This window comes from Danio rerio, chromosome 15, assembly GCF_052040795.2.
Source record: "Danio rerio strain M-AB ecotype USA chromosome 15, GRCz13ab, whole genome shotgun sequence".
Taxonomy (NCBI): domain Eukaryota; kingdom Metazoa; phylum Chordata; class Actinopteri; order Cypriniformes; family Danionidae; genus Danio; species Danio rerio.
Window position 1 is genome coordinate 2,620,618 of NC_141035.1, and position 23,365 is coordinate 2,643,982.

Here is a 23,365-nt window from a genome sequence, read left to right on the forward strand (position 1 = left end):
GTTACAGGTTTCCAGTTTCTTTTAAGCTATCATCTTCTGTGTTCAATAAGAAACAAAAACTAAAATAGCGAGTAAATGATGACAGAATCTTCATTTTTGGGTGAATTATCACTTTAAAGTACAGATATACGCTGTAAATCAGGGGTCACCAAACTTGTTCCCGGAGGGCCGGTGCCCTACAGAGATTAGCTCCAACTCTAATCAAACTGACCTGAAAAAGCTAATCAAGGTCTTACTAGGTATACTACAAACATCCAGGCAGGTGTGTTGAGGCAAGTTGGAGCTAAACCCTGCAGGGACACCGGCCATCCAGAACCGAGATTGGTGACCCCTGCTTTAAATGCTGGGTTCCACACTAATCCTTCATGTTGTTCCAACACAAATCGATAAGGTTAAGTTAAATATCCCTAATATTTAAGTAGATTCAGTATAAAACAATTAAATTGTCCCCACAAAATAAACTTTTTGGGTTAAAGACATTGATTTGGAGCAGATGAGTAAGCAACAGATATTGTCTTTATATTGTTCTTCCTTGAGAAACATGTTGGAGTAAAGAGTTTTTGGAAGTAAAAAGTCTTTGTGATCTTGATTTTGGTCAGATTAATGGCATTAGAGCATTTATTCAGAGAGTCAGTCAAGAAATATACTTTAGTACTTACAAATATGACCATGTTGAAACAAACATCACTCATTAGCACTGCGAAAATCTCCAGTAGAGAAAACAGGAGATCATCTCTATGTAAAGCTTGGCGAAGTACATGACCTCAATAGACTTGCTTTAAATACATTCAATTCAGCCAAACACTGAATTAAAGGGACAGTTCACACAGTTATCTAAATTTACTCCTATTTACTCTCCTTCAAGTGTTTCCAAACCTTGCAGTTTCTGTGGAACACAAAAGAAGATATTTTGAAGAATGCTCACTGACTGAAACCAGGAAAAACAAATACAATGGAAGTCAATGGTTACAGGTTTCCAGTTTCCTTTAAACTATCTTTCATTGTGTTCAAGAGGAAACAAAAACAAAAAACAGTGAGTAAATGATGACAGAATCTTAATTTTTGGGTGAATTATCTCTTTAAAGTACAGATATATGCTGTAAATGTTGGGTTCCACACTAATCCTTCATGTTGCCCCAACACAAATCAATTAAGTTAACTTAAATGTCTTTTCAAATTTAAGTAGATTGAGCTTAAAACAATCAAGTTGTCCCCAAAAAGCATAAGAATTGTGTTGATTCAGCTCATTTTTACATGTAGTTTGAACAAACAACAAACATCTTTTTTTGAGTATTTTCTTTCCATCTTCAGGAGCAGTTTTAGAAGATGTCCGTCCTTTGAGTTAAAGATATTGACGGAGCAGATGAGTAAGCAACAGATATTGTCTTTATATTGTTCCTCCTTGAGAAATATGTTGGAGTAAAGAGTTTTTGGAAGTAAAAAGTCTTTGTGATCTTGATTTTGGTCAGATTAATGGCATTAGAGCATTTATTTTAAAAAAGTCAGTCAAGAAATATCCTTTATAGTTTCCTTTAAACTATCATCTTCTGTGTTCAACAAGAAACAAAAATAGTGAGTAAATGATGACAGAATCGTCATTTTTGGGTGAATTATCACTTTAAAATACAGATATACGCTGTAAATGTTGAGTTCCGCACAATCCCTTCATGCTGTCCCAACACAAATCGATCAAGTCAACTTAAATGTCTTTACAAATTGAGGTTGATTGAGCTTAAAACAATTAAATTGTCTCCTCAAAAACTCAAGAATTGTTTTGATTCAGCTCAACACAATTCTTTCCATCTTCAGGAGCAGTTTTAGAAGATGTCCGTCCTTTGAGTTAAAGATATTGACGGAGCAGATGAATATGCAACAGATATTGTCTTTATATTGTTCCTCCTTGAGAAATATGTTGGAGTAAAGAGTTTTTGGAAGTAAAAAGTCTTTGTGATCTTGATTTTGATCAGATTAATGGCATTAGAGTATTTATTCAGAGAGTCAGTCAAGAAATATACTTTATAGTACCTTCAAATATGACCATGTTGAAACAAACATCATTCATTAGCACTGCGAAAATCTCAAAAACAAGACCAACAAGTTTTAGCTTTTCCAGATCATCTTCGTTTAAAGCTTGGGGAAGTACAAGACCTCAATAAAATTGCTTTTAAATACATTCAATTCAGATAAACACTGAATTAAAGGGACAGTTCACACAAAAATCTACATTTACCGCCTTATTTATTCTCCCTCAAGTGTTTCCAAACCTTTACCAGTTTCTGTTGAACACAAAGGAAGATATTTTGAAGAATGCTGACTGACTGAAACCATTGAGTACAACAAATACAATGGAAGTCAATGGTTACAGGTTTCCAGTTTCCTTCCTTTCTGTGCTTAACAAGAAATAAAAACAAAAATAGTGAGTAAATGATGACAGAATCTTCATTTTTGGGTGAATTATCACTTTAAAATACAGATACACGCTATAAGTGTTGAGTTCCACACAATCCCTCCATGCTGTCCCAACACAAATCGATCAAGTCAACTTAAATGTCTTTACAAATTGAGGTTGATTGAGCTTAAAACATTTAAATTGTCTCCCCAAAAACTCAAGAATTGTTTTGATTCAGCTCAACACAATTCTTTCCATCTTCAGGAGTAGTCTTTAGACGACGTCCGTCCTTTGTGTTAAAGATATTGCCTTGGAGCAGGTGTATAAGCAACAGGAGGATGATACGGTTTGTAAACTGTACTCGGAGCGTACTGATGCCCATACACCGGTCCCTGGTACGGGTACATGCCTGGGTACTGTGGGTAGATATTTTCTCTGGGTGGGCAAGAAGTGCACAGAATAATCCCTCCGAATAACAGGAACGCTGAAGCACCCCAGCCGACATATATAGACGCTCCAAGCTCTCTCTTTTGCGTCTGAATGGTGGTCACACTAACATAATCGGAGATGGTGTACGCCGCAGACCAGCACACAGGAATCAGAAGCAGGACTCCAGCAACAATGCACAGGATGCCTCCCAGAATGAGCACTTTAGCCATGGAGGACTCGTTCTTCAGGCAGCTACTGCACTGTCCACCAATAAACGTCAGCAGCATGCCCATGAATCCGATCAGTATGGAGATGATGACCAGTGCGCGCGCCACCTGCAGATCCTGGGTCAGGTTCATGATGGAGTCCTGTATTTTGCACTGCATCTGTCCCGTGCTCTGCATCACGCAGTTCATCCACAGGCCGTCCCACACGATCTGGCCTGTCACGATGTTGGCGCCGATGTAGGTGGTGACCCGCCACATGGGAATGCCACAGCAGATGCAGATGCCCACAAAACCGATGAAGCACAGGGTCTGGCCGGCCACTTCTTTAGCAATCCTTCCCATATTGAAGCCGTTGTGGGATGATAAGCAAAAGCAGCCGTTGGTGTGATCCTAACCCATATGTGTGTGGAGGACAAGCAGGAAGTGATGGCCTGTTAGCTGCAGATCCGCCCTGGGAGGAGTTTGTGTGTGTGTGTGTGTTTGTTTGTTGTGTGTGTGTTTAATCCTGTTTAACAAGATTCTGGAGATTTGAAAAAGAATGTGCCGCCGGAAAAAGAATGACTCTTAAAGAGCCCTGCTGAAAAATCCAGCTTAAACCAGCCTAGGATGGTTGACTGGTTTTAGCTACGGTCGACCAGCCTGGTTTTAGAGGGGTTTTGGCCACTTCCAGGCTGGTTTTAGAGGGGTTTTGGCCACTTCCAGGCTGGTTTTAGAGGGGTTTTGGCTACTTCCAGGCTGGTTTTAGAGGGGTTTTGGCTACATCCAGGGTGGTTTTAGAGGGGTTTTGGCTACTTCCAGGCTGGTTTTAGAGGGGTTTTGGCTACTTCCAGGCTGGTTTCCAACCAATTCCACTCTGGTCTTAGCTGGTCAGGCTGGAGAGTGACCAGCTAAAACCATCTAAAACCAGCTTGACCATTCTGGTTTAAGCTGGTCAAGCTGGTTTTAGCTGGTCATCTCCCAGCCTGTCCAGCTAAAACCAGGCTGAAAATGGCTGGAAACCAGTCTGGAATTGGCCAAAACCCCTCTAAAACCAGGCTTGTTGACCAGCTAAAACCAGCCAACCATCCTAGGCTGGTTTAGGCTAAGTGTGGATGTTTCCCAGAGATGGCTTGCGGCTGGAAGGGCATCCGCTGTGTAAAAACTTGCTGGATAAGTTGGCGGTTCATTCCACTGTCGCGATTAATAATGTTTAATTTTATATGTAATGATAAGGTTGTTAGCTAGTAAATAAAATACCTTTTTTTCAAACATGTCACTTTAGACAATTCTTTGATTTTTAACAAGGTAAATTTTCTTTGCTGTCAAAACCAGCTAAATCAACCAGGACTTTTTTTTTTGCAAAAACCTCTTATTTTGTGTTCAACAGAAGTAACATAAAAAATTTAACTTACTTGAGGGAGAGTAGTGAGTACATTTAAAAAAAAAAAAAAAAAAAAATATATATATATATATATATATATATATATATATATATATATATATTTGGGGTGAACAATCGCTTTAAGTGTGCATTCTCTAATAAACACTGTGAATCTTCAAAATCCAATAAATAAATACAATTTTTAAAATGTTGTCTTTGCTTCATGGCGACGTAGTGGCGCAGTAGGTAGTGCTGTCGCCTCACAGCAAGAAGGTTGCTGGGTCCCTGGTTCGAGCCTCGGCTCAGTTGGTGTTTCTATGTGGAGTTTGCATGTTCTCCCTGCGTTCGCGTGGGTTTCTTCAGGGTGCTCCGATTTCCCCCACAGTCCAAAGACATGCGGTACAGGTGAATTGGGTAGGCTAAATTGTCTGTAGTGTGTGTGTGGATGTTTCCCAGAGATGGGTTGTGGCTGGAAGGGCATTCGCCGTGTGAAACCTGCTGGATAAGTTGGCGGTTCATTCCACTGTGGCGATTAATAATGTTTAATTTTATATGTAATGATAAGGTTGTTAGCTAGTAAATAAAATACCTTTGTTTTTTCAAATATGTCACTTTAGACAATTATTTGGTTTTTTAACAAGGTACATTTTCTTTGCTGTCAAAACCAGTTAAATCCACCAGTACTTTTTTTTTGCAAAAACCTCTTATTTTGTGTTCAACAGAAGTAACATAAAAAATTAAACCCACTTGAGGGAGAGTCAATAGTGAGTACATTAAAAAAAATGTATATATATATATATATATATTTGGGATAAACAATCGCTTTGTGTATTCTCTCATAAACACACTGTGAAATCTTCAAAATCCAATAAATAAATAAAAGTAAAAAAATGTAATCTTTGCTTCATAGCAACTCAGCTCCAAGGATGTTTGTTATATTTTATAAGACTGAATGATGAATTACTTGTCAAGGGAGCAGGTATAAAAAAAAGAATAAATAAATAAATAAGGTAAATAATTTTAGGAGCACCTCCAAAACATATTGTGTGTTTTAGGTTTTATTTATTTATTTACCTTTTAAATTAGCACACACTTGAAAAGTTAAACTAATTTGCAAACATACTTGTTTTGGTATGATTTGGCAGTTTAATTTAGCCTTACAAGTTTCACAAAATTGTAGAAAAGTCCCAAATCAAACCTTATTCTAAACCTTGATCCCTAAATCTAATCATTGTAGAAAAGCAGGATTTACTATAATTCATATTATTATAATGTTACCTATAATATTTCCAGGATCCCCCACAAGTCCAAAGACATGCACTATATGCGTGAATTGGGTAAGCTAAATTGGTCGTAGTGTGAATGAGATTGTATGGGTGTTTCCCAGAGGTGGGTTGCAGCTGTGCATTTCGTAAAGCAATTGCTGGATAAGTTGGCGGTTCAAACCCCTGATTAATTAAGGGACTAAGCTGAAAAGGAAATGAATGAGTGAATGCTTCCAGGATATTTTACATATATTTGAAAGTCGACTTTCTGTGTAGGCATGGTTACGTAAATGACTATACAAAATATTATTGAGCATCTCTATTTCCAATACATAAATAAATATATAATTACTGTAAAAAATTTTGAACTTTAGAGTAATTCTTTGAAAATATGGGAATTATTAAGGGCAAAGTGCTGCCATCTGGTGGAAAATAACTAATATTTATAAATGATATAAACAATGTTATGACAATAATGGCCAGTAGATGGCTGAAGTGTTCAATATATTCACCCACTAAACAAGACTTCAAACTTTCTGTGACTTTGTGACACCAAAGTGGTATTTTAAGGAGGGATATCGTAAATAATTTTCTTCTTTGATGCTCAAAATGCTTTTTAAACAAGGACTTCACACTTTATGAGGATTTGTATTAATGATTTGTCCACTTTTTCTGTGTATTAAGAAAAAGGAAAACAAAAATATAAATGTTTTTAAAGGATTTATTCGATAAAATTCTTGTATTTGAAATGTTCTGTGGCATATCAGTCACAATTTCAAAATAGGATTGAAGCAAAATATGATCAAAGATAACTTTAATAAAAAATCATGTACAGTTTCAGCACTTCTGAAGAGATTCTCAGTAAAAACAAGAAAAATTGAAGAAACAATTCACTCAAAAATGAAAATCCTGTCATCATGTAGCCTACTTGATCACTTAACATGAGTTTCTTCCTTCAGTTGAACACAAAGGAAGATATTTTAAAGAATGCTGGAAACTAGTAACCATTGACTTCCATAGTATTTGTTTTTCCTACTGTGGATGTCAGTGGTTACAGGTAGGCATGGGCTGGTATAAGATTCTGACAATATGATAACCTTGGACTAAAGCTTATTGTGATTACTGCTCTAAAAATATTCTTTTTAAATGCCTGGGTAAAAAACACATTTTTCACTTTTCAACACAATATATTTTAGTTTAAGAAACATTTGAAATATTTTGAAATAGTAAACATTTCAGGATAAATCCTTAAAATAAATGATTGTTTACATCTGCTGTCTTGATTTATTTAAAAAAATGATTTTTTTTACAATTAAAAATGGCATCTTTGGATATCTTTTCTGCTGTTGTCCTAAAAAAGGTAAATAAAAAACATTATTAAAAATTATTAAAAATGTATTTAATTTATTGTTTAAAAAATTGTTTTAAAACCTTGACTTTTCCAAACCGCGGTATACCTTGAAAACCTTTATCGTCCCATGCCTAGTTGCGTTTTAAAACATTCCACAAAATATTGAGATGAGGAGAAAAAAGAAACTCACAAGACCACTTGAAGAACAGTAAATACCAAGTAAAACAAACTATATTTACAATTTAAAACACTTATTGAACACTTATTCCATTCAAAGCAGGCACCCTGACATGTTCATTGTATTTCACAATGCCTCATACACTGTAAAAAAAAAACGATTAGATTTGATTTTAACAAGTTGAATGAATGAATTAAGATCACTTAATAGTTTTTACACATTTAAGTGGATTGAACATCAAACAATTAAGTTGGCTCCACTTGTTTTAGCTCATTTTAAGTAGCATGAACAAACAACAACCGTCAGTTTTTGAATATGTCGACCGTTATTTTAAATAAAATAACGGTCACGATCATAGTCAACAACAACACCACCTCAAAAGCTGTCCAGCATCCAATACACATAAAAAACCCAATATCCTCCTTGAATGTAGTACTTTTGGTTCCTCAGACATACCCCTTGGTTCCTCCAGATCGAGCGGTGTACGTTGCCTTGTACTGGTCTTGTGGAGGGCAATTAGCACAAAGCAACGACCCGCCAATAATCAACAGCGCCGAAGCCCCCCAGCCAATAAACAACGACGCTCCGAGTTCCCTCTTTTGCGCGCTGTTGGTCATAGGGTTGTAGAAGTCGCGTATAATATTATTAGCAGTCCAGCAAACAGGAATCAAGCACAGAACTCCAGCCACGATGAAGATGGCTCCAGAAATAACGCAGACTTTAGCCTTGGCACGTTCTTCTTCAATGCAGGTGGTGCATTTTCCTCCCGCCGCCGCGAGGAGGATTCCAACAACACCGACTAGGATGGAGATGATACACAAAGCTCGAGCGGCTTGAAGATCTGAGCTCAGAGCCAACATGGAGTCATAGACTTTACACTGCATCTGTCCGGTGCTCTGCACCACGCAACTCATCCAAATTCCTTCCCAGGTAACCTGCGCCGTGACGATGTTCTGTCCGATAAAAGCAGTGACTTGCCACATGGGGAGAATGCAAACCACTATAACCCCAATCCAGCCAATCACTGCCAGGGCTATACCCACCATCTGCAGCCCTGCTGATACCATGGTGGAACAATTGCAGGTGTATTAGACAGCAAAAATATTCGTTGGTCTGTAGAGATGATGGTGTGGTGAACGTGAGAACAAAGTGAGCCCTTATATTTGGTCTGGAGAAAAAGGAGGGGCAGCTCAAACCGTCGACTAGATTTGCCCCTTGGCTGTAATGTCTTGACATGCCTTGACACATTTATAGGGTGGATTTCTTTATTTTTTCGCAATTGTAAGACGTTATTATGAGTCACGGATTATTTGTAGATTTTGTGAACGGTGGTTTCAGCTTGAGTAAGTGTTTGAGTAAGCCATAGATGAAAACTAAACAAGCGCGAGATGCAATTACACAATGCGTAACATGGGTGTCCCGAAATCACGAGATGGCAACTAAAACAACTAATTGATTCACTCAGGTGTTTTTTTTCACTCTTTTACATTACCCTGCTGAAAAATCCAGATTAAACCAGCCTAGGCTGGTTGGCTGGTTTTAGCTGGTCGACCAGGCTGGTTTTAGAGGGGTTTTGGCCACTTCCAGGCTGGTTTCCAGCCATTTCCAGCCTGGTCTTAGCTGGTCAGGCAGGGAGATGACCAGCTAAAACCAGCTTGACCAGCCTAGCCAAGCTGGGAGTCCAGCCAAAACCAGCTATATCCAGCTTAAACTAGGCTGGTCAAGCTGGTTTTAGCTGGATTTAGCTGGTCATTTTCCAGCCTGACCAGCTAAGATCAGGCTGGAAATGGCTGGAAACCAGGCTGGAAATGGCCAAAACCCCTCTAAAACCAGGCTGGTCAACCAGCTAAAACCAGCCAACCAGCCTAGGCTGGTTTAAGCTGGATTTTTCTGCAGGGTAGGATTTTACATAATACAAAAACAACTAAACAAACATTTTCACCTCACTGCCTAGTGACAACTATTTTCAGACATTTTAGCTAGCCATTTTGAGCACAGTTAACTTAAAATGGCACCTTCTGTTATTTTAAACATGTGGATGAGGAAAAAAAACCTCACAACTCGAACAACAGTAAACAACAAGTAAACGTTCACAAAATAAACTATATTTACAATTTAAAACACTTATTGGACACTCATTCCATTCAAAGTTAACTTAAAATGGCACCTTCTGTTATTTTAAAGATGTCAAGCCTGAAATTATTCACACTCCTAGGAAAATTCTGACGTAAAAGTTTTGTTCAAATGTAAATAAAAGCTTTTTTTGTTTCCACAATGATACCCTTTGTACATCTTATTATCTTTTGAGTAAGACCGGTGTCATTTCTGGTCAAAACAAAACTTGCAGGTTGGATTAAAGTAACTTTAAGTCAGAATTTGCCAGGAGTATGTGAATAATTTCGGCAGGATTGACTTAACTTTTTTTTTTTGTATTTAAAAAATGTCAACAATAAAAGTAGTTGTTTAAATAAACCTAGGTCAATAATACTTGAAACTAAATAGCATATATATATATATATATATATATATATATATATATATATATATATATATATATATATATATATTTTTATTATATATTATATATATTTATATATATATATATATATATATATATATATAGTTAAAGTGAGAATTATTAGCCCCCCTAAATTATTTTCCCCCAATTTCTGTTTAACGGAGGAAAGATTTCTTCAACAGATTTCTAAACATAATAGTTTTAATAACTCATTTCTAATAACTGATTTATTTTACCTTTGCCATGATGACAGCACATAATATTTGACTAGATATTCTTCAAGACACTTCTATACAGCTTAAAGTGACATTTAAAGGCTTAACTTGGTTAATTAGGTTAACTAGGCAGGTTACAGTAATAAAGCAAGTTATTGTATAACAGGTTTGTTCTGTAGACTATCGAAAACAAATATAGCGTAAAGGGGCTAATAATTTTGACCTTAAACTGGCTTTTAAAAAATTAAAAGCTTCTTTCATTCTAGCCGAAATAAAACAAATAAGACTTTCTCCAGAAGAAAAAAATATTATCAGGCATGCTGTGAAAATGCTCTGTTAAACATCATTTGGAAAATAATTAAAGAAGAAAACAAAAATCATAGGGGGGGGCTAATAATTCTGACTTTAACTGTATATAAGAAAAAAGATGCGGTAAATGCTGACCTGCTTTCCAGTGTCCAGAGTAAGATGTCCACTGCACCACTATACAGTTAAACGAGCTGTTCACTGCTCAGTGTCCGAGTGTTTTCAGGGAAAAGACATTAGAAAGAGACATTAGAAGACATGGCGAAGGAATGGAAACCGGTCTCAGGTGTGAGCTGTGTAGAAAAAAGCAGAAGAGGGACAGAGTTAGGAGTAAGGGATACGGATTGTTTCATAAAAGAAAGAAAGCTCTGTTTGGTGGCCAAAAGCACAATAATGGCTTTATTTTACACAGCAGCTCATTAAAATGTCCATGGCAAGGGGAAAGAGGATACTGTTCCACACACATGCGCACACACACACATGCACACAGGTAAGGAATGTCTGCAATTAAGAAACTGAGGAAAGATGGCTATCCAAATATTATATTATGGAGGTAGTACCAAACATTTCAGTCCAAACCTATAAAATAATTTTTCCTTTAGCTTAGTCCATTTATTTATCAGGGGTTACCACAGTGGAATGAACCGCCAACTTATCCAGCATATGTTTTACACAGCGGATGCCCTTCCAGCTGCAACCCATTATTGGGAAACACCCACTCATTCACACTCATAAACTACGGCCAATTCAGTTTATTCAATAGTGTATATGTTTGGACTGTGGGGGAAACCGGAGCACCCTGAGGAAACCCACACCAACAGAACATGCAAACTCCACACAGATATGCCAACTGGTGCAGCCAGGACTCAAAGCAGCGACCTTCTTGCTTTGAGGTGACAGTACTAACCACTGTGCCACCCAAATAATTTAATATGTATTTTTAAAAACCTGTAATAAAAGCTTCATAATGCCGTCATAATCACCTTTAATGTACTGAAGGTAAGACAATAATGAATCACATCTTGCGTAACATCCAACAACACCCTTTAAGTACTTTTAATTGCTTTTAATTTAAATGTAATTTTGTTAGTCCTATCTAGACGCATGGGTTTGATCTTCCTTCATGTTTAGGAGAATACTCTTAGAAACATTTAGGCTCCGTCAAAAAAAAAAAAAAAAGTTTAATTATGCAGGGAACTGGCTGGTCTGGTTTTAGGGGAAAAAAAATACACGACAAAAACACTGCACAGCTCATACTATTAGCTTTTTAAATGCTGTCTAAAGAGAATTGAAGTAAAATCAACAGTTCATTCATTTATTTTCTTGTCGGCTTAGTCCCTTTAATAATCCGGGGTTGACACAGCGGAATGAACCGCCAACTTATTTTTACGCAGCGGATGCCCTCCAGCCGCAACCCATCTCTGGGATATAAAATCATCAGTGTCTTGAGATATTAACATTAGATTGATGTAATTATAAAACAATGTGGTAGTGTGTTAAATTCCACTTTTATGGGTTAAAGAAACAGAGTTTTTAAAAACAGGCTCATTTTATAGCTCTCCTGGGGCCTCATGTACGAAGACTTGCGTGGAAATCTTACTAAAACATTGCGTACGCACAAAGCTGTAAATGTGCGTACGCAGAAAAAAAATCAGATGTACGAAACACTGCGTACGCCGAATCTCACGCATATTCTTTTGTACATCCGAATGAACGTGAAACTGAGCGCAACATGCACGAGCGCAAAACCCCTCCCTGCCTCCGCCCCCGTATGAATATGCTAATGACTATGCTAATGGCAAAACCCAACGAAAAAGCAACGGCAAAAGCAAGCGAGAAGAGAAACTTTGAACAGAATGTGAATTGGAGGTGCTGCTTTCCGAGGTAGACCGGAGAAAAGCGGTGTTATTTGCAAGTTTGACTTAATAACAAAAGAAAAAAATAGAGTGGGAGAGTTTAGCTGATGCGGTTAACACAGTTGGGTCTGAACATCACACTGAGTGAATAAAAAAAGAAAAAGTGTGATTTATAGGTGTAAAATGTTATAGTACTCTTAACAGTCTCAGTGGCGCAGCTCGTAAAACACATAATAACATGTTTTGACAAATTTGAGCATGAACTCTGTTCGAATCCAGCGTCTGATAAAGTCATTCTTCTTTTTTCCCCCGCTACACATCAGATTTTGCCTACTATTTATCACGAGAAAGACAAGTAGGAATCTTTAATAAGTCTGTGCATCATATTTTATTTGCACATTCATTGAATGGAAATGTTTCTGATTCACGCATGCAAATTCATCTTCAGATAGTGTCTTTATAGCAATGTGCGTGCAGTAGATCGCTCCCATTACAATGGGAAAACAGGCGACCACTGCAAATTGCGCTTTAATGTTTAGCTGGTCAACTGTATGGTATGGAAACCTTATATACCTGCTAGATGAACCTGTCTCATACAGCTGCCATTGCAAGGCTCAGACACTTTGTAGAGAGCAATTTAACACAACTGCCTCTAGGAGTCGCCAATGGAAATAAAACAGACACGCACAAAAAAATGTGCGTACGCCAGCCATGAAGCTGGCGTGGAGCTGCGCACATTCCCACGTTCAGTTCATTGTTAGTACATCCAAACGTGAGCGATTCTGAGCGTGAAACCTGGCGTACGCAAAGTTTTTGTGCGTACACAGCGTTGATACATGAGGCCCCTGGTGTTAAGTAGTTCAGATTAACATACCTGTCAACATTGGGATGTGAAAATAAGGGATATGCCCACCATAATAAGGTATTACATTAACAGAGGTGTCACTTAAGAAATGCACAATCTAACGTTGTAATGAAAGCTTTTGACTGCTTTCCTAACACTTTGTGCTCTTTTAGGACAAAATTAGTTGTTTAAAGAGCAACCCCACCAAGATCAAAATCTTTAGATGTTATTATTATTAATAAAATGTGTATTTCTTTTCAAACACAAAAATCAGACTTTCGCTTCGCTTCAAATCGCATGTACAGAATCCGTTTGGGAAACAGCGTGTATTTATCACAATGGAGTGTATCAGCTGACAGTCACGCACCACTATGGGTGATGTAATGTAATGTAATGTGTATTTATATAGCGCATTTACTGTGTATGGCCATACACCCAAAGCACTTCACAATCATGAGGGGGGGTCTCTCCACACCACCACCAGTGTGCAGCATCCACTTGGATGATGCGACGGCAGCCACAGGACAACGGCGCCAGTGCGCTCACCACACACCAGCTATTGGTGGAGTAGAAAGACAGTGATAGAGCCAATTCGGTGGAAGGGGATGATTGGGAGGTCATGATCGTAAGGGCTGATTGAGGGACTTTGGCCAGGACACCAGGGTTACACCCCTGCTCTTTCACGAGAAGTGCCATGGGATTTTTAATGACCAGAGAGAGTCAGGACCTCGGTTAAACGTCTCATCCGAAAGACGGAAATTGTGATGGCACCTGTATTGAAATGGAAGGAAATTCCACCGTTTTTATATTTATTATAAATAAATAATAAATAAAAAGAAAGCTCAGAACAGACTCACGTTTAAGAGCAAGGGGCGTCCCCTGGTGGTTCGGCGGGATGGGTTGCGTATGGGGAGGATTGTCTCTTTAATGCAGTGTTGGGCAGTAGCGTCGCTACAAGTAGTGAAGCTACTAGCTTAACTACAGTAGCTTGGCGGTAGCGTCGCTACTTTCTAAATCAAATAGCTTTTCAGTAGCGAAGCTATTTTATTAGTCAAGGAGCGCAGTAGTGTCCACACAAGCTACATTTTCAGATCGCGGATCAATAAGTGATGGCAACGACATTCACGGAGCTGTGAGGCCGGTGTCGGTGATAGTAAATCCATATGATGGCTAGAATGAGGAATTCTTCTTCTTCCTGTTTTACGATGTTCGACAACAAACTTTTTGGTGCGTTACTGCCACCTCTGGTTGGCGATGTCGCCAACCGAAACTTGTTTGATGGAAAGATGACTGAGGGAGAGGAGTTATTTCTGAGGCAGGATTCCTCGTGACCATACCTCGAGAAGTACATGTTAAGATGCAATAACTTGTTTATATATATATATATATATATATATATATATATATATATACAGTTATATATATATATATTATATATATACAGTTTTATTGATCACTAAGATATGATTGAGTTGGATTTAAGTTGCTTCGATTTCAAAACAAAGTTTGCAAAAATAGCTTGGATGTAGCTAAGCTACTTTTGCCTTGTAGCTTTTAGCTTAGCTTGCTACATTTCCCAGGGGGTAGCTTTTAGTGTAGTTAAGCTACATTTTAAGTAGTGTAGCTAATAGCTTGGCTCACTACATTTTTCAAGTAGCTTGCCCAACACTGCTTTAATGTTTATTGCCACCCTTCAGAGAAAGACTGAAAATACGGGAGAAATACGGGAAAATACATTTACGGGACGATAGCGGGATAGAATTGTAAAATACGTGAGAATCCCGGGAAAAACTTGACAGTTATGGGTTAACATTTTTAAATCATTCTGGGTCTGACGGGAGCACTTTTAGCTTAGCTTAGCATAGATCATTGAAACAGATTAGACCATTTCCAGTGGTGTAAAGTAACTAATTACAAATACTCAAATTAATGTAATTGAGTAGTTTTTCTCAGAAATTGTAGTTTACTAAGTAGTTTTTAAAATGTTTACTTCTACTTTCCCTTGAGTACATTTTTAGTGCTGTATCTGTACTTTTACTCCACTACTTTCCTTCAACCTGCAGTCACTACTGTATTATTTCCTATCTATGGGTATTAGAAAACGTCCAACCTAAAATCAACCAAATATCAACGTCTAATGATGTTACAGCTCGACGTTGTTTGGACGTTACCACTATGACGTCTAGCAGATGTTGGATTTTAGTTGCCATACCTGACTAATAAATGTCAGTATGTGACGTCAATATGATGTTTGTTTAAGATGTTGGCTTGATGTTGGATTTTGGTCTCTTTCTAACAACCTAAAATCAACGTCATTTGAAGTCATTATTGTACATCAAAATAACATTGTCTCAAGACGCTGGTAAGACATTGAATTTCTAAAGCCTAAATCTAACCTAATATTAGCTTCTTATGACATCTTGTGTGTCTGCTGGGCAATAACTGAACTATATGCAGCGACACGGTGGCTCAGTGGTTAGCACTGTCGCCTCACAGCAAGAAGGTCGCTGGTTTGCGTCCCGGCTGGGTCAGTTGGCATTTGCATGTTCTCCCTGTGTTGGCGTTGATTTCCTCCGGGTGCTCCGGTTTCCCCCACAGTCCAAAAACATGTGGTATAGGTGAATTAAAGAGGCTAAATTGGCCGTATTGTCTGAGTGTGTGAATGATTGTGTATGGACCCAGCACTGGGAATATTATATTAGCAAATTCAAAAATACCATAGTCCGGCTGAAAAGTCTCCAATTAAAAAAAAAAACTTTTATCAAGATGCTAATGGTCCAATCTGATTTAATGATCTATGCTAAGCTAAGCTAAAAGAGTTGCAGTGATTGACTGAATGCATTAAAAATGGTAAAACTCAACAGTTTACCTTTGGAGGAGCTGTAAAATTAAACTGTTCCCTTAATAAACATCTTTCTCCCAGGTGACAGCCCTATCGACCTCAGGGTATTGGGATGGTACACTGAGTTTCTATGGATGACCCAGCCAGTGATAGCGATCTAGAAGGATGAAAAAGACTGATGAGTCAAGAGTGATTTCAAACGATCAAGAAAGATCACACGACACTGACAACTCTTGATGCTTGACCCAACCATGTAATTAAAGACTGCAGAGTTTCTAAACAATTAACATTCTTTTCCCCCGTGGTGGGGGGTTTGGTGTGGTGGGGAGAACTGTAGTCTGCTTTCTTAGACTTTTAAGAAGATTTTAGGGAATAGAATTAATTACAAATGCAAATGTTGGCGAGAAGTCAATTTATTTGTGATAAATACACCAGATCTTGTCATAAAATGTGTTATTTTTTCATCCGGGGTCGCCACAGCGGAATGAACCGCCAACTTATCCAGCAAGTTTTTACGCAGCGGATGCCCTTCCAGCAACAATCCATCTCTGGGAAACATCCACTCACACACTACGGACAATTTACCCAATTCACCTGTACCGCATGTCTTTGGGGGAAACCAGAGCATCTGGAGGAAACCCACACAAAGGCAGGGAGAACATGCAAACTCCACACAGAAACGTCAACTGAGCCGAGGTTCAAACCTGCAACCCAGCGGCCTTCTTGCTGTCAGGCAACAGCACTACCTACTGCGCCACTGCCTCACCCAGCCCAGACTTTGACTGAGAGAAATAAAGAACAAAGACATGATATTATGATTTCATTCAAAGCTCTCAGTTGTGTTCGTTTCTTTGCATACTTAAAAAACATGTTATATGAGATTATTTCACAATAACAATCCATAAAAACTTACAAAACGCTTTTCCTTAGATTTTCGTCTTGTTTCTAGTCCAAATATATTTTAAAAATCTCAATCAAGAAGCATTTTCTAGACCAGCAAAAACTATTGTCTTGTTTTAAGAAATAATATGACAAAATGAAGTGAGTTTGTCCTTAAAAACAAACAAAATAATCTGCCAACAGGGTAAGCAAAATGAAAAACAAGATTATTTTGCTAGAAACAAGACAAAAACTCTAAGAACAAACAGCATTTTTTGCAGTGGACTCTTTTTATTTCATATATACTACCTGACAAAAGTCTTGTCGTGGATCCCAGTGGTAAGAGCAACAAATAATAACTTGACTTCTAGTTGATCATTTGGAAACGTGGCAGAAGGTAGATTTTTCTGATGAATCATCTGTTGAATTGCAGAATTGGCCAGCCCAGTCACCAGATATGAACATTATTGAGTATGTCTGGGGTAAGATGGAGGAGGCGTTGAAGATGAATCCAAAGAATCTTGATGAGCTCTGGGAGTCCTGCAGGAACGCTTCCTTTGCCATTCCAGATGACTTTATTAATCAGTGATTTGAGTCATGTCAGAGATGTATGGATGCAGTCCTCCAAGCTCATGATGGAGTCAGACACAATATTCATTCTGTCTCCACTGCAGCAGGACTTTATATTCTATACTGGACATTATTTCTGTTCTGTGATGAGACTTTTGTCTAAGCAGAGTCAGACCGCACTGTCCTAATCAAATCAGTCAAAATCAAGGCATGATCATATTTTATTTTGGTGAAATAAGCGTAATCTAGAGGCCTTTGCCTTTCATATAAGCCCCTTCTGATACTAAATGATCAACTAGAAGTCACGTTATTATTTGTTGTTCCTTAAACTTGGATAGGCAACAAGACTTTTGTCAGGTAGTGTACTGTATGTAAAAACGAATATTTAATTTTCAACCCACCGTCCTAAGAATGAACAACAAAGGAAAATGCACAACAGGAAAAACAATAATAAAATAAAAAATCTATAATAAAATTTAGATAAAAAACACAATAAAATTGAATGAACTGAATTTAGTGTTTGTTTCAGCTGGAAACTACATAGCCATGTTTTCCAAGTTTTACAGATATGTATAAAGAGTTATGTCATGTATTTTGTAATCTCTTCAAAACCTCTACAGTTCATACCTCCTGAAATGTTACCTTGACAAATAAATTAATTTGAAACAAAAAAAAAGCGAATTAGTAATATAATATTAAAAAGAAAATCACAACATTATATTAAAAATAAAAAAATAGTCATTACAAATAAATATCCAAAAATCCAAATGCTAACGCTAATATAACCTTTGCACCTGTTGCTGGAAAACATGTAGGCATATACGGTACCTGTCTTCAATTTGCCGGAAGGCGAAACAACCTGTTCTGATCATGAGAAACTACAGCAGAACAGGTTCACACTCCCAAATTGTACATTTGACAGTTTCCCAAGTCACAGCATGCCCGTTCTTTAAAAATGTCCCCTACTGTGTTGATCTTACTGGAATATTGTAAATATAACACACTGTATTCTGGAGAAGACATGTATCACTTGTCTTCACTTGTTTTTTTTGCTGAACTGTTATTGGTGTATGTTACAGTTATAGATGACTGCTACAAAAGCCGGTGTTTACTTTAAGGCTGTACTCACACAATGTACAGTTGCCTCAAACCGGGCCAAAGCACGCTTGTCCCCCCTCCCGTCTCCCCTGACGGCCCGCACTCACACTACAATCGGGCCTGGGCACACTTGCGTCATCGATGCTTCGCTGTTCGGTGAGCGCTCTCGCTCAGCACAGTGGAGATTTCTCTAGTTATATCGTTTCAGTCGTTTGATATGTGGTGACATGCAGCCAGATATTTCACCAAACAGTCCTTAGGGATGCGGGGACACGCAGTCAGATATTTCGCCGAACAGATCCGCCACTTTTGGCGCTCATAAACAATCATAAAGCCCTCGTGCTGCAGGAATGAGGAGGTCTGCTGAAGGTGCAGCTGTGGTGCAGTGAGGGGTTTGCGTCTGTAATAATCTAGGGCAGTTTACGTTCATTGAACAGTAAGATTGATTAATAAATCCATATGAAAAAGTCCCTTAAAAGTCACGTCTAGCTTTCAGTTTCGGGCTTTGGCGCGTTTTGCACTCAAGCGTACCGCGCCAAAGCCCAAGTGAACCGCACTCAGGCCCACCTCCTCCAACTGGGCCAGGGCCGGCCAAGTGAACCGTGCTTGAGCCCGATTCAGCGCACTCACACTTCTCCAATGATCTAGGAAACGGGCCTGGGCACGGTACGGATGGCATAGTGTGAGTAGGCCCTAAAAAAAAAAGTCAGTTCGGTTGGTGCTTTATAAAATTACCCTGTATTGTTCACCGTATCTACTTTCAGTACCCTGCACTCTTGAAGCTCAGATGGTTTTGAATGTTATGTTAGGGATAAAGTACAGTGCATCTGGAAAGTATTCAAAGCGCTTCACTTTTTCCACATTGTTTTATGTTACAGCCTTATTCCAAAACCGATTAAATACAATTATTTCCTCAACATTCAACTTTTAATATCCCATATTGACTATGTGGAAAAGAATTTTTGTAATCAATTTTCTGATCAATCTTGAGATGTTTCAGCAGCTTCATTGGAGTTCACCTGTGCTCAATTCAGCTGAATAGACATGATTTGATAAGGCATACACCTGTCTATATTAGGGCCCAGGGTTGACAGTGCATGTCAAAGCACAAACCAATCATGAAGACAAAGGAATTGTCTGTAGACCTCAGAGACAGGATTGTCATGAGGCACAAGGCTGGGGAAGGTTACAGAAACACGAAGGGCAGCATTTTTAGAATGAGAGTTTATGTTAGCCAGAAACTGTAGGCAAACTTCTGTCGAGCCGAGTCACGTGTTTGCAGGTTCCCAAAAACGTAACCTGGGCACGCATTCCCAATCAGCCTATGTTATAATTCTCACTTTCAAAAGAACTGTCCCTTGAATCTTTTTGGCCGCATTTACACTGCGCTGTTCAAGTGACTCAATTCCGATTTGTTTCTCCCATGTGGTACAGATCGGATATGGCCCGTGTACCTGTAAGCAGGAACAAATCACATGGATTCAGATTTACTCAAATCAGATTCAGGCCTTGTTCATATGTGGAAATTTATCCGATATGAATCAGATCTGTGTCTCGTGTCTGCAGTGTAAGCAGGTAGATCGAATTTTCACCTGTCAATGTAAGCCGCCATTAAAAACCATAGCGAATGACGTCAAGTCTGACACTTTCATTTCACAACAGACTCCCAAACCTTAAATCTCATACACGAGGACATTCATTCAGTCATTCATTTTCTTTTTGGCTTTGTTCCTTTATTAATCTGGGGTTGCCACAGCGGAATGAACCACCAACTTATCCAGCACGTGTTCCACACAGCGGATGCCCTTCCAGCTGCAACCCATCTCTGGAAAACATCCATACACTCTCATACACTACGGACAATTTAGCCTGTATCCAATTCACCTCTACCGCATGTCTTTGTCCGGAGGAAACCCACACCAACGCTGGGAGAACATGCAAACCCCTCACAGAAACACCAACTGACCCAGTCAAGGCTCAAACCAGCGACCTTCTTGCTATGAGGTGACAGCACTACCTACTGCGCCACTGTGTCACCGGACTTAAACAGCTTTTATATTGTCATATACTGTAACACAGGTATTTAAGCATGTTAACGAGAGCGAGAGAGTGCAATGTCCGCCACGTACATACATCACGTGCATAAATCACGCCATGGACATAACGTTAATATGCCTAAAGGTTTAAAAAAGCCAGTATATCAAAAGAAGATGAACAAATGAGAAGCTTTCTGTCATAAACTATAGTAGAACAGCTTGTCAAAAGCTGCAAACAGATTACATACATGAATAGAGAGCACCCTTTAATTATCAGCTGTTAGTCAGCGCCCGCTCTTTTGTTCCTGGTCATTGCGCCTTTGCCGTGAGCTCTGTAAATGCATATGATCGGATACGTCACTTTTAAAAGACGATGTAAGCAGGTCATCAAAAAAAATCGCATACAGTCACAACATCGGAATTGACCATCAAGATCAGTGTAAATGCAGCCTTAGTTATTAGATTAAGAGTGCCTTCGGCCAAACTTGGGTTGCAAGCAGAGGGCGCGTTAACCGAATATTTTCCGTCATTGACAGATTTTTTTTTAGCAGTGACGGAAAAATCTGAAAGTGATCCGTCATTTTGACGGGTTATCCTGAGGGTGATCTATTGTAATTTGTTGCTAACTGTAATTCCCACTCCTGTCCAGCTGATGGCGATTGCCGTTGTTTTGTCTCCTCTTTGTCACCGCTGCGTACAGTTGCAAAAATGTCACAGCAGCTGAGTGTGAGAAGATTCTTTAAACGGCCAAATAGTTGTGATATTAATAATAAAGGTAAAAAAAGGGGACGTGATGCAGTAGTCGATGAAGAACAGACAAAAATACGATCCAATCAAGCAGCAGCTAGCAAGGTCAGGTTTATTGTTTTTATATTGATGCTCTTGTGCACTACTAAATAATTTATTCATTTTTAGTATTATTTGTTTCTTGCAATCAATATACGTTTATTATTATGTATTTTATCCTTTGTTTGATTATTTTTGTTATGGGACATGCTCTTTGCATTTTATTCAAAGGTTAAACGCAGTGCCTACACTTTGTGTTTACATTATAGCCTGAGTTTGCTGTCATATAAATTAAATGGTAACGATGTAATACCAAAAGGTTGATATGAAGGTATATATGAAGACTGAGTCGCGCCAGCTCCGGGCCGCAGCACCCATTACTCGCGAACCGATTCTGGCTCGGATGCGGCAGCATCAGCTCGCGAATGGCTGCCGCATCTGACCTGACAGACACGGGCCGGAACCGGGCAGTGAGTCCACAGGCATCTGGCCCGAGTACAGCAGCCGGAGTCTTCAGCAGGCGAGAATCTAGCCGGAACTGGCACAAGTGTATTTTGCTCTCTAGGGTGTGTTGTGAGCAGGGCCGGCGTGTCCATAGAGCGACCTAGGCGACCAATAGTGAGCGCAGTGTCCGCGACACCTCCCTCCCTCAGCACCCGCGTGTCCTCAGTTATATCCGTGCATAGTGCGCTGGAAAAGAGGTCCGCGACACCTCACTTAATTTTCATAACCGGTCACTTTCGTTTTCACATTGGGATTGAGGGCGGCATGATCGCCCTCTGCCTAGAGTGGCAGTTCAGCTAGCTCCGGCCCTGGTTGTGAGCACTACCGGACAGAAGGAGCGAGTGCTGTAGTATTTTTTCCCGGTGAAACAAGTGCTCGCAGGATCGGAAATCCCACATTCAGAGAATCCAGCAAACTTTCTGAACACAGCCTTAGAAGAAATGTTTCCTAACTTAAAAAAGCTGGCAGAAGTGGCGCTAGTAAATCCGATCTTTGGTTGCGAGAAGTCGACTTTCCGAGCCAAAGACAGTCTCCCTTAATTGATGCGTTTGATTACGCACAGACGAGCACCCAGTTCAGGTCGACGCAGAAAGAAGATATGAGTTAAGGCAGATAGGAGTTTTTGTTAATTTGTCAAATAAATAAATAAATAAATAAATAATTTAGCCTATATGCACGTCGTGCAACTTCATTATTAAAATATGAATGAAAAAACGATTAGAAAATATGCAAATTAATTGACGGTCAATAAAAGGTTATGACGGAATTTTTACAACCCTCTCCGTCAAAATGACGGACAATGAGAAAGTCTAACGCGACCTCTGGTTGCAAGAAAATGATCTAAGGGTCAACTTAAAGGAACTTATGGCTGTCCTTGGGTATTCCTTCTTAATTAAATGATCCATAGCTACAAAGTCTTGTTTCCAGACACTACAGCGAAATGATTAGTGAAAATCACTTTGCTAGCGGTGACATTTACAAACTTTGTTGAAAAGCTCTTAATACAATCCCTTCCCTCAGGGATTTTTCTGCCTTCAGGGATACCTCAAGTCAAATTACTAAAGGGCTTTCATGCAAGCGGCCAGCGCTCCTGAAGACAAAGACATGACTTGTCCCCTCTCAAAGAGGAGTGATTCAGCAGTTCCACCTCAAGGTTATCAGGAGACATTGGACTCATAAGCCATTAGTATAATTGTAATGTCAGGCAAGAATGTATACTTTAATATAACGCCAGGCAGGATGTGCTGAAAGAACAACCGATCTGAAACCCGAACTATATGATTACAGGGAGGCAAACAAGTAACGAAGAAAGACGTGTTATTTTAGTGCTGTTTAACTTACAAGTCAGTCCATATATTTTTAGGCGTCAATATTAATAATAAAGGAATAATTCACCTCAGATCGTCAATCACTTGACAAACAAACCTGTTTACATTTCTTCCTTCCATTGAATATGAAAGATGACACTTTGAAGAATGCCCAAAACCTGTAACCATTGACCTTCATAGCATTGGTTTGTCCTACTGTGGAAGTCACAGTTTTTCAGCTTCCTTCAAAATATCTTAATTATCTCTAATAAAGGTTTGGAAACACTTGAGTGTGTGTAAACCGTGGGTAAATGTTAATATGTGGGTGAACTATCCATTAATTTCAAACTTCTTTAAGCTAATATGACAGACATGTTGGCATCCTTTGATTATTATCAGTGTTTA

General features: G+C 38.9%; 3 protein-coding genes across 3 annotated transcripts in view; all 3 read right to left on the reverse strand.

Annotated features, from left to right (window-relative positions):
- The window catches only part of amotl1 (angiomotin like 1), a 314,310-nt gene that overhangs the window by 118,563 nt on the left and 172,382 nt on the right, over positions 1 to 23,365 (reverse strand). The window lies entirely within an intron of this gene.
- cldnf (claudin f) lies at positions 1,599 to 3,394 on the reverse strand. The gene has a single exon (NM_131766.2). The coding sequence runs from the start codon at positions 3,385 to 3,387 to the stop codon at positions 2,686 to 2,688; it is 702 nt and encodes a 233-aa protein (NP_571841.2). The 5' UTR covers positions 3,388 to 3,394; the 3' UTR covers positions 1,599 to 2,685.
- Positions 6,470 to 8,320, reverse strand: cldna (claudin a). Its single transcript, NM_131762.2, is given in 1 exon segment — positions 6,470 to 8,320. A coding segment is annotated over 1 exon segment (621 nt). The 5' UTR covers positions 8,267 to 8,320; the 3' UTR covers positions 6,470 to 7,645.